Consider the following 12328-nt stretch of genomic DNA (forward strand, 5'->3'; position numbering starts at 1 on the left):
AGAAAGTGTGACATTTTTAGTGAGCGTACAAATAAATGTATGTTAGCAGAAACCCAATGATTCCTATATTAATACTAGCAGCTCTCTTACTTGTTTCCAAGCTCCTTTTCAGTCACAACAACCTCCTCTACATGCCAGTAAGCCTCCCCCTTCACTTTCTTCCCATCTTTGGGTGTGTGGCCCAGGCAGATGGCAGCAATATCCCCCACATTCTTTGAGGAGAACTCAAATCGGTCAACCTTTCCCCTGTAAAGAGAAGATTTAGCTGAAATTGATTCAAATCCCATCATTTATGTTCATGCCTTTTGAATGGATACTGTAATGTTATTATAGTGAACGTCTTTGGGTTGTGGTTAGAGTCAGTTTTGCAGGTGAAATTAACCTAAATGCAAAGAGAATATTGGAAACAGCTTTACCTGCCAAAGCCGCCTCGATGGTCGGGGAAATACTTACAGCAAAAACCTCTTCTTCTTTGAAGAGTTCTCCATTACGAATTCTTTTGATCGGCACTTCTTCCCCTCCAGTATAATCCATGCATTCTCCTTGGTTTCTTCAGTGTCTCCAGTTGTAACGCAAATTTCGTACTCTTTCAGAAACAGAAGTCCAGAACAGAGTCACGGTGGATTCTTTCAGGCACCTTCCAGCAGCAACTTCATAATGAATTCATATTTCAGATACAACACCCTTCACACGTATTTATTCCCTGGATAAGGATGTGGGTTTAAAGATTCCACTTTGCATAATCACTATAGATAATCATGAGTCCTCGGTTTTATTTTATGCTCTTTGCTCTTTGGCTCGCCCAACAGGTTTCTAAAGGAACTTAAATGTTGGGACTGAGGTAACCATGGAAGATAGTTGTTGCTGCATCCTGTTTATGCTGATTCACTTTATGTTTTGGATCATTATCCTGACAAAAGACTTGGTGATCACCCATTTCTAGGTCCCTAGGTGATGCCACTAGATTCTTCTTATTATTAATATCCTGGTATTTTCATATAGTTCATGATGCCACGCACTCGAACACCATTCCCAGATTTATTTGGGAGAGCAACTGGTCCACAGTATCATACAGCCTCCACTAAACTTAATGGTGAGCATGAAGTGCTTTTCTTCACAAATTCAACAGATTCACCACTGTTGTCTGTTGCTTATGCACTCAATCCTTGCCTAAACTGACAAGAACATATGGTTAATTTCCCCAGTAGTGTTCTTTTAAAACTGGAGATGTTTATACTTGTGATCTCTTTTTTTCTGACATGCATTCCAGACAAAAGATGTAGAGAGTAGCTTTTAATTCATCTTTACCAGGGGTCCCAATAAGCATGAAGGGCAGTGCATATAAACACGCAAAATTCTGCACAAAAACAACACACACCAAAATGATCAAGTGATTGTAACCGGCCACAAATAAGCTCGTCTGGTGGTGTAAGGTACGCTTACTTGTCTTCTCGTTGAGGTCTAAGCAATCATTGTTCGCACAGGCTAGCTCTCTCATTATCTGGCCATCGTCGTCGTGCTTGGAAAGCCAGCGGTCACAGGGAAAACGGAAAGTCTTGTCCATATACTCATCCTTCACATCAATGTGCTCCAAGTGCCAGCCTGGAGCAACACCTAAAAAAAAAAAAAAACAGGTTACTGTTTGAATCTAGGTTTTATTTTTATTTTCTAATTAGCACAAGGGCCCTAATTATGAGAAACAACAAGGAAAAGGAAAGTTCTTAGATTATTATTTGAATGTTGATCGAAAACATCAAGTGTGGAGCAATGGAAAACTTTTAAAGATTTGTAAGATTTGCTCTTGAATACTGTACAGGCTGGCATGGTTATAAATCTTACTGGTTCCAAAACAGACTGAAAGCAATGAGTTCACATTAACAGCTGATCTAATCTGAGTCAGAGTGGAGAGAATTGTTTTTAAATCTTTCCATGGATTTCTTTCTTTTATTTTTTAAAAAACTACTTTAAACAATTTTACTAATTTATAACCCTTACTTAACAAGGGAAAAGTCCAACAACACTGTATTTTGGATTATAGTGCTACTTCTTTGAAGAAGAAGCTTCCCTTACAAAATGTCATGTACATACAGAAAAATTATATATATATATATATATATATATATATATATATATATATATATATATATATATATATATATATATATGAACTTTATCCATAACAGTACACACATGCAGCACTGTTTTTTTGTCAGAAGATGGCGTATTTATTTATTTATGCAAAAGTTGGCATCTAATTAGCCAGCCTGCACAGTGTAAGTCGACTTAAAGCCCTTTGAGATGGGTCATCTTGGATACTCACGGACTGTTATGGCAAATGTTGACAAATTAAATTAAATTTATAATAGTCTGCACCATGGCACCTTGACATAAATCAAATTGTGAAATTTGTATTTGTGCTTCTTGGAAAAAATACATATTTCTATTATTTAAACATTTTATAATTTACACATATAAGAAAAAGAAGTATTTAGTACTAATTTTTAATAAATGATGACACATTACATTAATAGTGCATGTTTCATTTATCTATTTAATTGTGGCTCATCATCTTCGTCTTGTTTGTGACACTTTTTTGCATTTCTTACGTTTACAAAATGCAACTCGTTGTGCTTCACTTGAAAAACATCTAAATTAGAAACATTAATCATTCAAATTAATCACCTTAATTAGCAAAGCAAAACAGATAAAGTACCAAAATGAGTCCTACAATATCAGACAAAATGTGATTGAAGTCAGAACAAATAGTCAGCAAATTTCAGGCAAGCCGATTTCAGCTAAATTTATGTCATAAATGTTAACCGTGCTTGGTGACTGTGGATCTGAGCAGCTGACCTGTGTTGTCGTGCCAAACTCTGACTTTTGAGAGGTCTCCCAGGCTGAGGATGTCAGGGAAGCGAAACGTGTCCACGTGTTTACGTTCAAACTTGTTGGAATTGCCGGACTCTTTCAGAGCCAGCGTCCCCGTGTCACCGTTCTCTCCGAAGACGATGACCCACACGTTGGCGTCGGTGCCTGCCCCTGAGCGGAGAGAGGAGAGACGCATTTAGGCACTAAAATCAGAAGTTCAAGAAACAAAGTGCTCACTTTTATTTTGATCCTATTTTATACAAGGTAAACAAACCCTTTTGTACATCACAACAAAAAAATGCTTTTGAGCACCAATTCACAAACAGATGTGATCTCTAGGCACTTTCCAAAATCAAATTCAGTTAAGTCATACAGAGAGATTGGTTAAAAGGTTCCTTTTTTTTCTTTTTTCTTTTTTTCCCCCAGTGTCCTGTCTAGCAATGTGGCAATAAGAATTGTTGTCTTAATGCCAAATAGAGCTCGACAGATTTTACTTTAACAAGTGGAGCAGTACTGCTTTCACCATAGTGCTCTGATTGATTTATGCATGTAAATAGTTTTATTATGATTCATGCAGGGAGTATTTCAAATTATGTGGACACTACAATGGGAAAGTAGGAGAGGAAAGGAAGAACAAGATGAGGAAAAAAGAAAGAGAAAAGGTGAGAATGATAAAACCTCCTCAGTCTGCTTAATCACCTGCAAAGAGAGATGTAAAAAGAACAGCACAACAAACGGATATAGTATAACAGATACAATAAAGCAACACCTTGATACCATTGCTGAATTATATGTATTATTATTTAATGTAACATGTATAATGTGGCAGCTGAAGTTAAAAAAGATGGGTTCAAAGGTTTAAGGAGAGCCAGCCATGTCTATGAGCGGCACTTTGGGTGGTCAGCATGACTGGAAAAGCACTATATAAGTTCAGTCCATTTACCATTTACCATTTATGAGGAGTGCATCTAAACCTTTCACTATATTCTGTGTGTGCCTGTAAAATGTAAACAGAACGCTTATATTTCCACAGTCCAGTTGTGCTTAAAGTACATGGAAATTATGAAAGTTAATTATAAGAATATATTTTAAAATAATTAAAAAGGATAATAATTAAATAATAATAATTAAAGGATGTTGCAGTGCCAGTTTGTGTGTAAGCTTAATTTTCAACCACCTTTCCTTTATGCATGAACAAAACCACAAACAAATCCACCAAATCCCACATATGATCTGAAAACGCAGCTCCTGCATGCGTGTGCACCATATCCTGTAATGCCTCTGTCATGCTGGCAGCTTCTCTTCCCAGAGCCTCAGCCTTTCATGCAGGGCTGCATCCTAGTTTCTAGTAACTGCCAGAAGCAAAGAGCAGCCTTTTGAAGCCCGCTCTGACTTCTCGCCTTGTTATCATGTTGATCAGCAGTGCGAGTGTAAAAATACTGCAGGACGGAGAAAAAAAATGGTGCAGCAGTGTGGATGACTTTTAAAGAGGTTTTCTTTCATCGCCATGCGGGTGAAGGGAGTCCTCCAGCAGGAATACCTCTGAACGAGGACAACTGGAGGAAGGACGAGAAACACAAACATCTAACTCTGCTCTGAGTTTTTGTTTGCAGCCGGACAGGTATTTAGTGTTTTGTTAGTCGTGATCTCATTTGCAATCTGAATACGTTGCATTTCCTGATTATTGTGGGGGGTTGACAGATGGATCCCTTTGAAAGTGGTGTGAAAACAAATTGACACACTTGACAGATGAAACGTTCTCGTTAACTACAGAGTCCCCCGGGATCTTTCCTGGCAGACCTGAGGGATGTCAGTGATGAAAGAGGTTGTCTGAGCTGCTCTCCTCGGTTTGAACACCCCAGGACTTGACCTGGTGCTGACCCTGAGATGAAAGGCTGGCTGGATGGATGACGGCGCGCCTGATAGGTAGACCTGAAATGGCCTCATACGCCGTCTGCCTCTGAATCAAATCAGTCCTCTTCCCTCTCAGTCGTGCTCGAAATGTTAAAATAAAAGGGGCTCTAGACAAAGTCATCCACAATTTCGTTGAAATGGTTAAACCTTTAGATCTCTTAATTACAACCTGGAACCTGACGGGTTTTAAGTTGATTATCATTGACATAACAGTAAAACAGGCTAAATTAAAACAGAGCTTCATTTATTCCGCTGAATTAATATGACTTAATGACTGAAAATTCCACAATTTAATACCTATTATCTTTAATCGGAGTTCCCACAATTACAAGCTAGCTCAATTTAAAAGGGGAAATATCTTGGAGCAAAAAAAAAAAAAAAAACTCTTGAAAGCAACAAATGTAAATAAATCACAATTGGCCTTTAATTTTTCCCCAAGCAGTAAGTGATTTTGCTAACCTTTCTGACGCTCCACTAAAATAGCAAATGTTACCATATATGGTATCATCTGGAACTCCAAAACATGGCTGCTTATGGCTTTGAAGAGAAAAGGATATAGAGACCTTTCTAACAGGAATTTGTGAAGTAATTGTGTGTCCTCTTCTCGGGAAAGCCGTAAAGGATGGAGTGAGCGCTTTTAATCAATATAACTTTTCTGAGCTAACAGTCTGATCACGATTAAATGGAGCAATCATACATTTGAAGCGGTGTGACCCCTAAAGAAAGGTTTACCAGCCTTTAATGACATGTTAATTATTTACTGGTATTTAAGGGTGGGATATATTATATTCAGAATTGAAATCTATGTCATGTATTCACAGAAACTTTAGGGGGGAAAGTGCAGCTCCTCTCGCTTTCCTTCGTCTCTGTTTGTGGAAAGTTACAACGCTCCCCGCGGGGCTCTGGGACCTACCTGAAACATCGCTCGTCTTGACCTGGAGGATGTAGGTGGTGAGCTCCACCATCACTTCCTCGTCCACCACAGCGGGCATCTCGCAGATCATGGTCCTCTTGGGTCCGTGCGTCCTGGACAGCCACTCCTCGTATGTGAACACAGACACCTCCTCTGTGCTCAGGTTACGCATGATCACCTGGATCAAAACCAAGGTTAGGGTGGGTTAGGAAACGATGCTGCCATTAGGCTGCCAATCAATGCCAGTTTTAGTATTAGGGTTGAGCTGTCGCTAGATTGCACCATGGATAGATGATTTTTTTCCCCCCCTGCAATGTCCTCTAAACGTTTCATTGTTAGACAAAGACTTTACCCCTGCACAGCTCTCTCTTATTAGTTCAGCTTTCCGCATGTTTATTCAGGCTGATTACTATTCTGCAGGTTGGCCCGGGTCAGCCGTTGAGTTCATTTCAATACACAGACCAAGCTTTTCCGTGAAGGCAGAGCATCTGCTTATGATGCTGAACACACGAGGCTCTGTGCACGAACAACTCAAGGAGATGTTCACAGTCGCGGAGTCCCTGGTGCAGATGGATGGGGCGTGGGATTTTTCCCCCGACTCCTCAGCTGCCCTGAAAGCACCGTGCCTTCAGCAGAGACGGCGTTCGCATGGGAGAGACGTTCCCTCCTGGCGTTCGGCCTGTAGCCTCAGATTGTGGAGGTGGCTGCTGATGGGGTTCTTACAGAGTCAGTTGGAGAGACAACGATCTTTTTACGCGTGTGCCGATGTGTGAAACTTACAGCGAGCAAATCAAGTATATCACACATCATAGGGAGTTGCATTGTGAACGCTTAAAAGCTTTCACCTTTGGTCATGTTAGAATCACAAATTTCAGTGTTTTGATATTAGGATCAACAGAAACATGGGCGTATATCTGAGTGTAGCGTGCATCTAAATTCCTCCCCGACGAGGCAATACTTTGAAGATCCATTAGTTCTCTACTAACTTTTTACAACCAGAGACTTAAAAATTTTACTATTTTATTGAAATTTTTTTGCAAAGTAGTTCAGTCGCAGTCAAATTCAGTGGAGAGTGTCTGTCAGGAGTTCTCAGGTCTTGCCATGGAGTCTCAGTTGGATTTAACTCTAGACTTTGATCGGACCATTTTAACACATAAAAATGCTTTGATCTAAAACGGCTCATTGGTTTATGAGCTGCACCCCAATCTCAAGTCTTTTGTATCCTCTAACAGGAGCCTGAAAGGCATTCCCACAGCATAATGCTGCCAACACCCTGTTTCAGCACGGGAGGCTGTTTTGTGAGGAGGATCAGAAAGCCTTCTTTCACATTTGTTGTGTCCCCTTTATTGCTTATGGCAAACTCTTAATGAGACTCTTCCTCTTTCATCTCTCTTCTTCATTCTTCTTGTTAAAGACCAGATTTGTGGAGTGGATGACTAACAGCTGTGTTTACCACTGGGTGATAGCATTTAGATGGATTTTATATGCGGGAGAGTAAATGGGACCAAATACACTTTCACGCCACATCTTTTGTATTTGTACAAAAAAACATTTTGAAAAGGAATTTATCTTTTTTCAATGTGGTAATACTAATATAGCCTATTTTGTTTTATCACTTAAACTCATGATAAAATAGATTGAGGTTCTTGTTTGTGATCTGACAAATCTGAAAAAGTGAATGTTCTTCTGACCGTATAATTCACTAATTCATTCATTTTATTTGTTCTTTTCATGGTAAAGCATTTAAATTGTCTTAGTTGTATACAAAACCATGTCATACCATGTAAGAACAGGAGTAGGTTGAAGAACACATCTTCTGAACCCTACCCACTTCTCAGTTCATAATAACCAAAGAATGGCACATCAAGCCCTGAGCACAGGTTTGACAAATACAATTATAAATTCCAGATACTTTTACATTCAATTTTATACATTTTCATATTTTTTTTCTTTAACTTAAATAAAAGTGTTTGAAACTTGACTAAATGCTTAATTTCTAAATGTCCAGACTTAGAAAAACAGTTCAGTGGTGTGTTCTCTTGGGGCAGCTCTATTTATAATCCTTATAGCTCTTTTTTGTAACACAATCAATGGCATTAGGTTGTTGGTATATGAATTACCTCATACTTCTAAACAATAAAGAAAACATGGCAAAACCTGAGAACAATACAAAATTCTCATTAACTCATAATTCAACACATACTTAGCTTTACTTAAAGTTAAAAGATGTTTACAATTTTTCTTTTTAATACACAAAATATTGGATTTCCATCTTAATTTCGCATCTATTATTACTCCCAAAAATCAAAATCCTGGAACTCTTTCAATATGAATTCCATTCAAAACTAATTAATTTTTTCACTATATTTTTTTATTTGTAAATAACATAAATTTAGTTTTACTTAAATTCAGTTACAGTTTATTATCCTTAAACCACAATGAAACCATTGCCCTATAAAATTTCTGTTGCCGTATGAATGTATTTGTCATGCAGAAGTTGGGGTTTACACTGAATGTGCTTAGATATTAGTCTGAGTGCTATGACAGCCTGGATGATCCTGTGACCTAGAGCCTACAGTTGCAGGGGGAAAACACAAACTTAAGCTGTGATATTGATCTTGGAAGAAGCTATGAATTATTGTTCTGGTTGTATTATTCCTGTCTTTTTTCTTTTTAACAACCAATTAACCCTGGAGTAGAATAAAGAACAACAAAATGTTTCTAATGAACAATATCTAGTCCCCTGTTAGTTATCGATGGCCTGAAAACATACGTGTGTGTATCCAAATGGAGGGCTTGGTATAGTGAGCTGACCTTGTCAAGAAACCAGTCGGGTCGGCTGCCGGAGCCGTCAATGCGAAGCCTCATTTTCTTGAGCGGGGCTATGTCATCGATCTCCATGTTGAAGGTGTCTTCCTGACAACGCTCAAACCTGTCATCCCCAAAAGACAGCTCACAGTTAGTGGTAAAGAGTATTATTAAATGTGTTAAAAGCGGAGATTAAGAGTGGGAATTGGAAAAGAAAATAACTTTATTTAGGCCACCTGTCCTCGTTCTTCGGGAGCAGGATTTCCTCCGTGCTGCCGTTGGCACCGAACACAGACATGAAGATCTTGGTGTCTGTTCCTGCATTCTGCACATCTCCAGTTACAACCGTCAACTCATAGATAGTCTGAAAAGGACAAGATTTTTCAGAAAGTGGGGTGACATAAGCTAGTCTCTTTGAATCGGGATATTGTGTAACATTTAAAGGATTTTCATTTCGATTTGCCCTGATCAGTGACTCTCTGGTGTAAAACTCTAAGATGAGATCTTTGCGCATACAGTATGTAAGTAGTACCAGGTTGCAATGACAACACATAAATTTGTCTTTTTTAATTATTAGTACAAAAGGAACTCAAAGAAAGCACAATTTTGTAAAAAAAGCTACTTAAAAGGAACTTGCAGCCTCTACGACGTGTTGAGAGATGTCTGCGTTTGATTCAAAAGGTGCGAAGGCAAAATTTTCACCAGATAACAGAAAGGTTAAATGTATAACAGCGAGGTTCTCTCTTTTATCGCTGTTCAGCCTCTGTTACAGAGCATGCTGGGTTAGGAAATGGTGCAGACCTTTTGGAAATCACATATTCTAGGGAGTACTGACGTAGACTGTCGTTTTAGTAATGCTCGCTGTGCTAACTGTGCTTGTCACAAATAGAGAGTTTAAAATGGCAATTCTGTAATCATGGAGTCCTTTAAAAACAGCTAAACGTAAAACCCCTTTTTACAACTGCTGCACTCTTTCTCAGACCTGGCATGAAATTGCTTCTGCTCCAGGTAAAACAATTGATGACCACTCATTGGACGGAATGGAAGAAAGACTATTTTGAATCTTGATATTATAGTTCTCATAAAATATAAATTAGAATCTGTCAAAATTGGTATCAGTATAAAACTGGATTGGAAATTGGCCAAGAAAGTGCATAGTTACTTTTAATCACTAAATGGCTACTCTCATGTGGAGATGCTCTGAGAATTCTAACCAAAACGATCTTTAGTTTTCTTTTCATACAGTTAAACAATTTGACGAAAGCCTTTTTGAAAAACAGATACTAGAAATATCCATAATCGTTGTATTACCCGTAACAAAAATAATAATTAATACATTTCAGCAACAAGATAATAACATAAGCCTTTTATTTATATTCATACTTTTTATATGATAACATTATTCATTTTGTGAAGGAAAAGTTAAAAACTGCACATATTAATGGATATAATTGCGTGTTTTTTCTTGAAAAAGATATCATAGTCAAAAGAGATGATCTTACTCGCGTTCTATCAAAAAACTGATGGTGACACCTAAATAATTCATTTCTTGGCCCCAGTAACTTTATTACTCATAAATATTTCAATAAACTGTAATGCATGGCCCCACAACAATAAACCCTATAAGAAGAAATATGTCCATTTACTGTTACAGGAGCCATAAATCGAGAAAACTGATCTTAAATAAATAACCTAATGCCATAAATTACTGTTTAACAAAAAATTTTAAATCCTTGGGAAAATCTCTGTATGAATTGAAACGGTATTGGGTCACTACTTTATATTGTACTAGTTACTCGGTACAAAGGCCATTTGGTAAAGTACTCAAACTTACAGACCACATTAAAAAAAGGATTTCCAAGATAGGTACTTGGCGCAGTGTGACCGAAACAACATTTAGTAAGTAGTTTATATACAAAGATGTCCTTAGTGTATGGATTTCAAGTGATGGAATTTCCGTATTGATGGAATAGGTAAGTAGTTATTGTTATTGTGGAAAAATAAGGTTGTGAATTAGACTAATGCAGAAAATAAGAAAGCAGAATTTCACAGGTTTGACCGGTGAAAGTATAACTGCATCATTTTCCCTCCATTTACAAACCTTCTGGCAGATAGCGATGGCCTCCGCGTCGAGCACGTTGAACACTCTAGCAGTCAAGCCGTCTCCTCGATCTTTGGCCAGCCAGCACTTGCAAGCAAAGACATATTTGACCCCTTTGGTTGGCACAGCAACGGCCAGCTCATCAACGAGCCAGCAGCTCTCCGGAGTGGCCCCGTCATGGCCGAGCTACGGGGAGGGGAAAAGAACAATCACTTCAAAACAACAAGGCTGTATTTTTCCTGCACTCTGCCAGCTGTGTGGGCGTGGGCGAGACGGCACGGGAGAGAGGCCCCCCTTCCTCACGGAAACTCTGAAAGCTTAAACCCCGTTTGCTCACCTCCACCTTTTTAATCTCCCCCACATCTGAACCGAGGGCTTCAAAGCTCTCTAAAGAGCCAGCCTGAAAGCCCTTCCTCCCGTCGGGCAGGTCGAGCCACAGCCTCTCTGTCTGGGTGTGATTGACCCCGGTGATGATCACGTACGCCCTGCTGGTGGTACTGGCGTCGCGCTCCAGCCCGGTGCAGATGGACATGTGGTACGGTATGACTGCAAGGTAAATGTGTTAACTTGAGGAGGTGGCTGGTCCCCAGAATGATGAAAGGCATGAATCAGGTGTCGAGTGTTTCTTACTCGGTAGCTCAACTTCTTCTTCCCTTTTCTTCTTGTTCTTTTTGTTCATGTTGCTATCGACGCTGTTCGCCGTCATGGCTGAGGTCTTTTTGCTCTTTGCGCTCTCGCGGACACCTTCATAACCCTAAAACATAAGAGAGGAAACCGCGCGATGCATTCACACAGAGATGCTATGTTATGTAACAAGGTTAAAAAACACAGTGATAAGATAATAATATGTGTTGTTGTCACTGTCATTTGGAGATTGTTAGAGGACAGCACTGTAGACGGCCAGACTGCAGACCTCTCACTGAGGGAAATTGTCATGTGGAATAAATTGATGCTTCAAAGCAAAATTTAACTACAAAAAATGGCACAGAATGATGCAAAGATGGACGTTTTTAAATGCATATATTAGTCACCTCACAAGGCTTCTGAAAGACAGTGGCAAACCAAAGCATATAATTGCTCTTTCTGTTTGTCCATTTATCTGTCTTTTATTTTGAAATGCAAATTGAAAGGTTATGGAAGGGTCAAGAATGCTTTTAACCATCTGTAGCTTAACATATTTATACTGGTCTGACCTTTGCTGGACTATTCTTCACAGGAGTGTGAAAAGCACCATTCAAAGACTGGCCAAGCCTGAAAAAAGTTTTCATATAATAGCATAATATTTGCGACATGGCATTCTGCTCTGGGTGGAGAGCAGGAAGGCGCCACAAGAAAAATAACAAAAGAAAACTGGAGCACGCTGTTTGATACACTGCAAAAACGGATCTAAAAATAAGTAAAATGTTCTTAAAAATAGTGTTTTTGTCCTTGATTTGAGCAGGTAAATAAGAATATCTGCCAATGGAATGAGTATTTTGACCCCTAAAATAAGATAATTAGACATCCTGCACTTGAAATGAGATGATAGAGACGAGTTGTTCCTATTTTAAGTGCAAAAATCTTATTCCATTGGCAGGTCATCTTATTTATCAAGGACAAATACACAAATTTTAAGAAAATTGTACATATTTTTAGTTCCGCTTTTGCAGTGTAGCAGCACCACCGGGTGGGACTCCATCTGAACACTAGGGGGCACTTTTGGAGTACCCAGCGGTAGTCTGGTG

At 38.9% G+C, this 12328-nt stretch overlaps 1 protein-coding gene across 1 annotated transcript in view; it reads right to left on the minus strand.

The window, feature by feature from the left end:
• The window catches only part of LOC105930011 (lipoxygenase homology domain-containing protein 1), a 39842-nt gene that overhangs the window by 877 nt on the left and 26637 nt on the right, over window positions 1–12328 (minus strand). The window contains exons 32-41 of the mRNA XM_036140345.1: window positions 11235–11358; window positions 10942–11150; window positions 10605–10790; window positions 8740–8867; window positions 8510–8627; window positions 5696–5873; window positions 2854–3039; window positions 1444–1614; window positions 454–586; window positions 91–246 (exon numbers count right to left, since the gene is read on the minus strand). Of these exons, the coding sequence (XP_035996238.1) occupies window positions 91–246; window positions 454–586; window positions 1444–1614; window positions 2854–3039; window positions 5696–5873; window positions 8510–8627; window positions 8740–8867; window positions 10605–10790; window positions 10942–11150; window positions 11235–11358 (1589 nt within the window). The remainder of the gene's footprint in view (window positions 1–90; window positions 247–453; window positions 587–1443; window positions 1615–2853; window positions 3040–5695; window positions 5874–8509; window positions 8628–8739; window positions 8868–10604; window positions 10791–10941; window positions 11151–11234; window positions 11359–12328) is intronic.

Source organism: Fundulus heteroclitus, chromosome 8, assembly GCF_011125445.2.
Source record: "Fundulus heteroclitus isolate FHET01 chromosome 8, MU-UCD_Fhet_4.1, whole genome shotgun sequence".
Lineage (NCBI taxonomy): Eukaryota > Metazoa > Chordata > Actinopteri > Cyprinodontiformes > Fundulidae > Fundulus > Fundulus heteroclitus.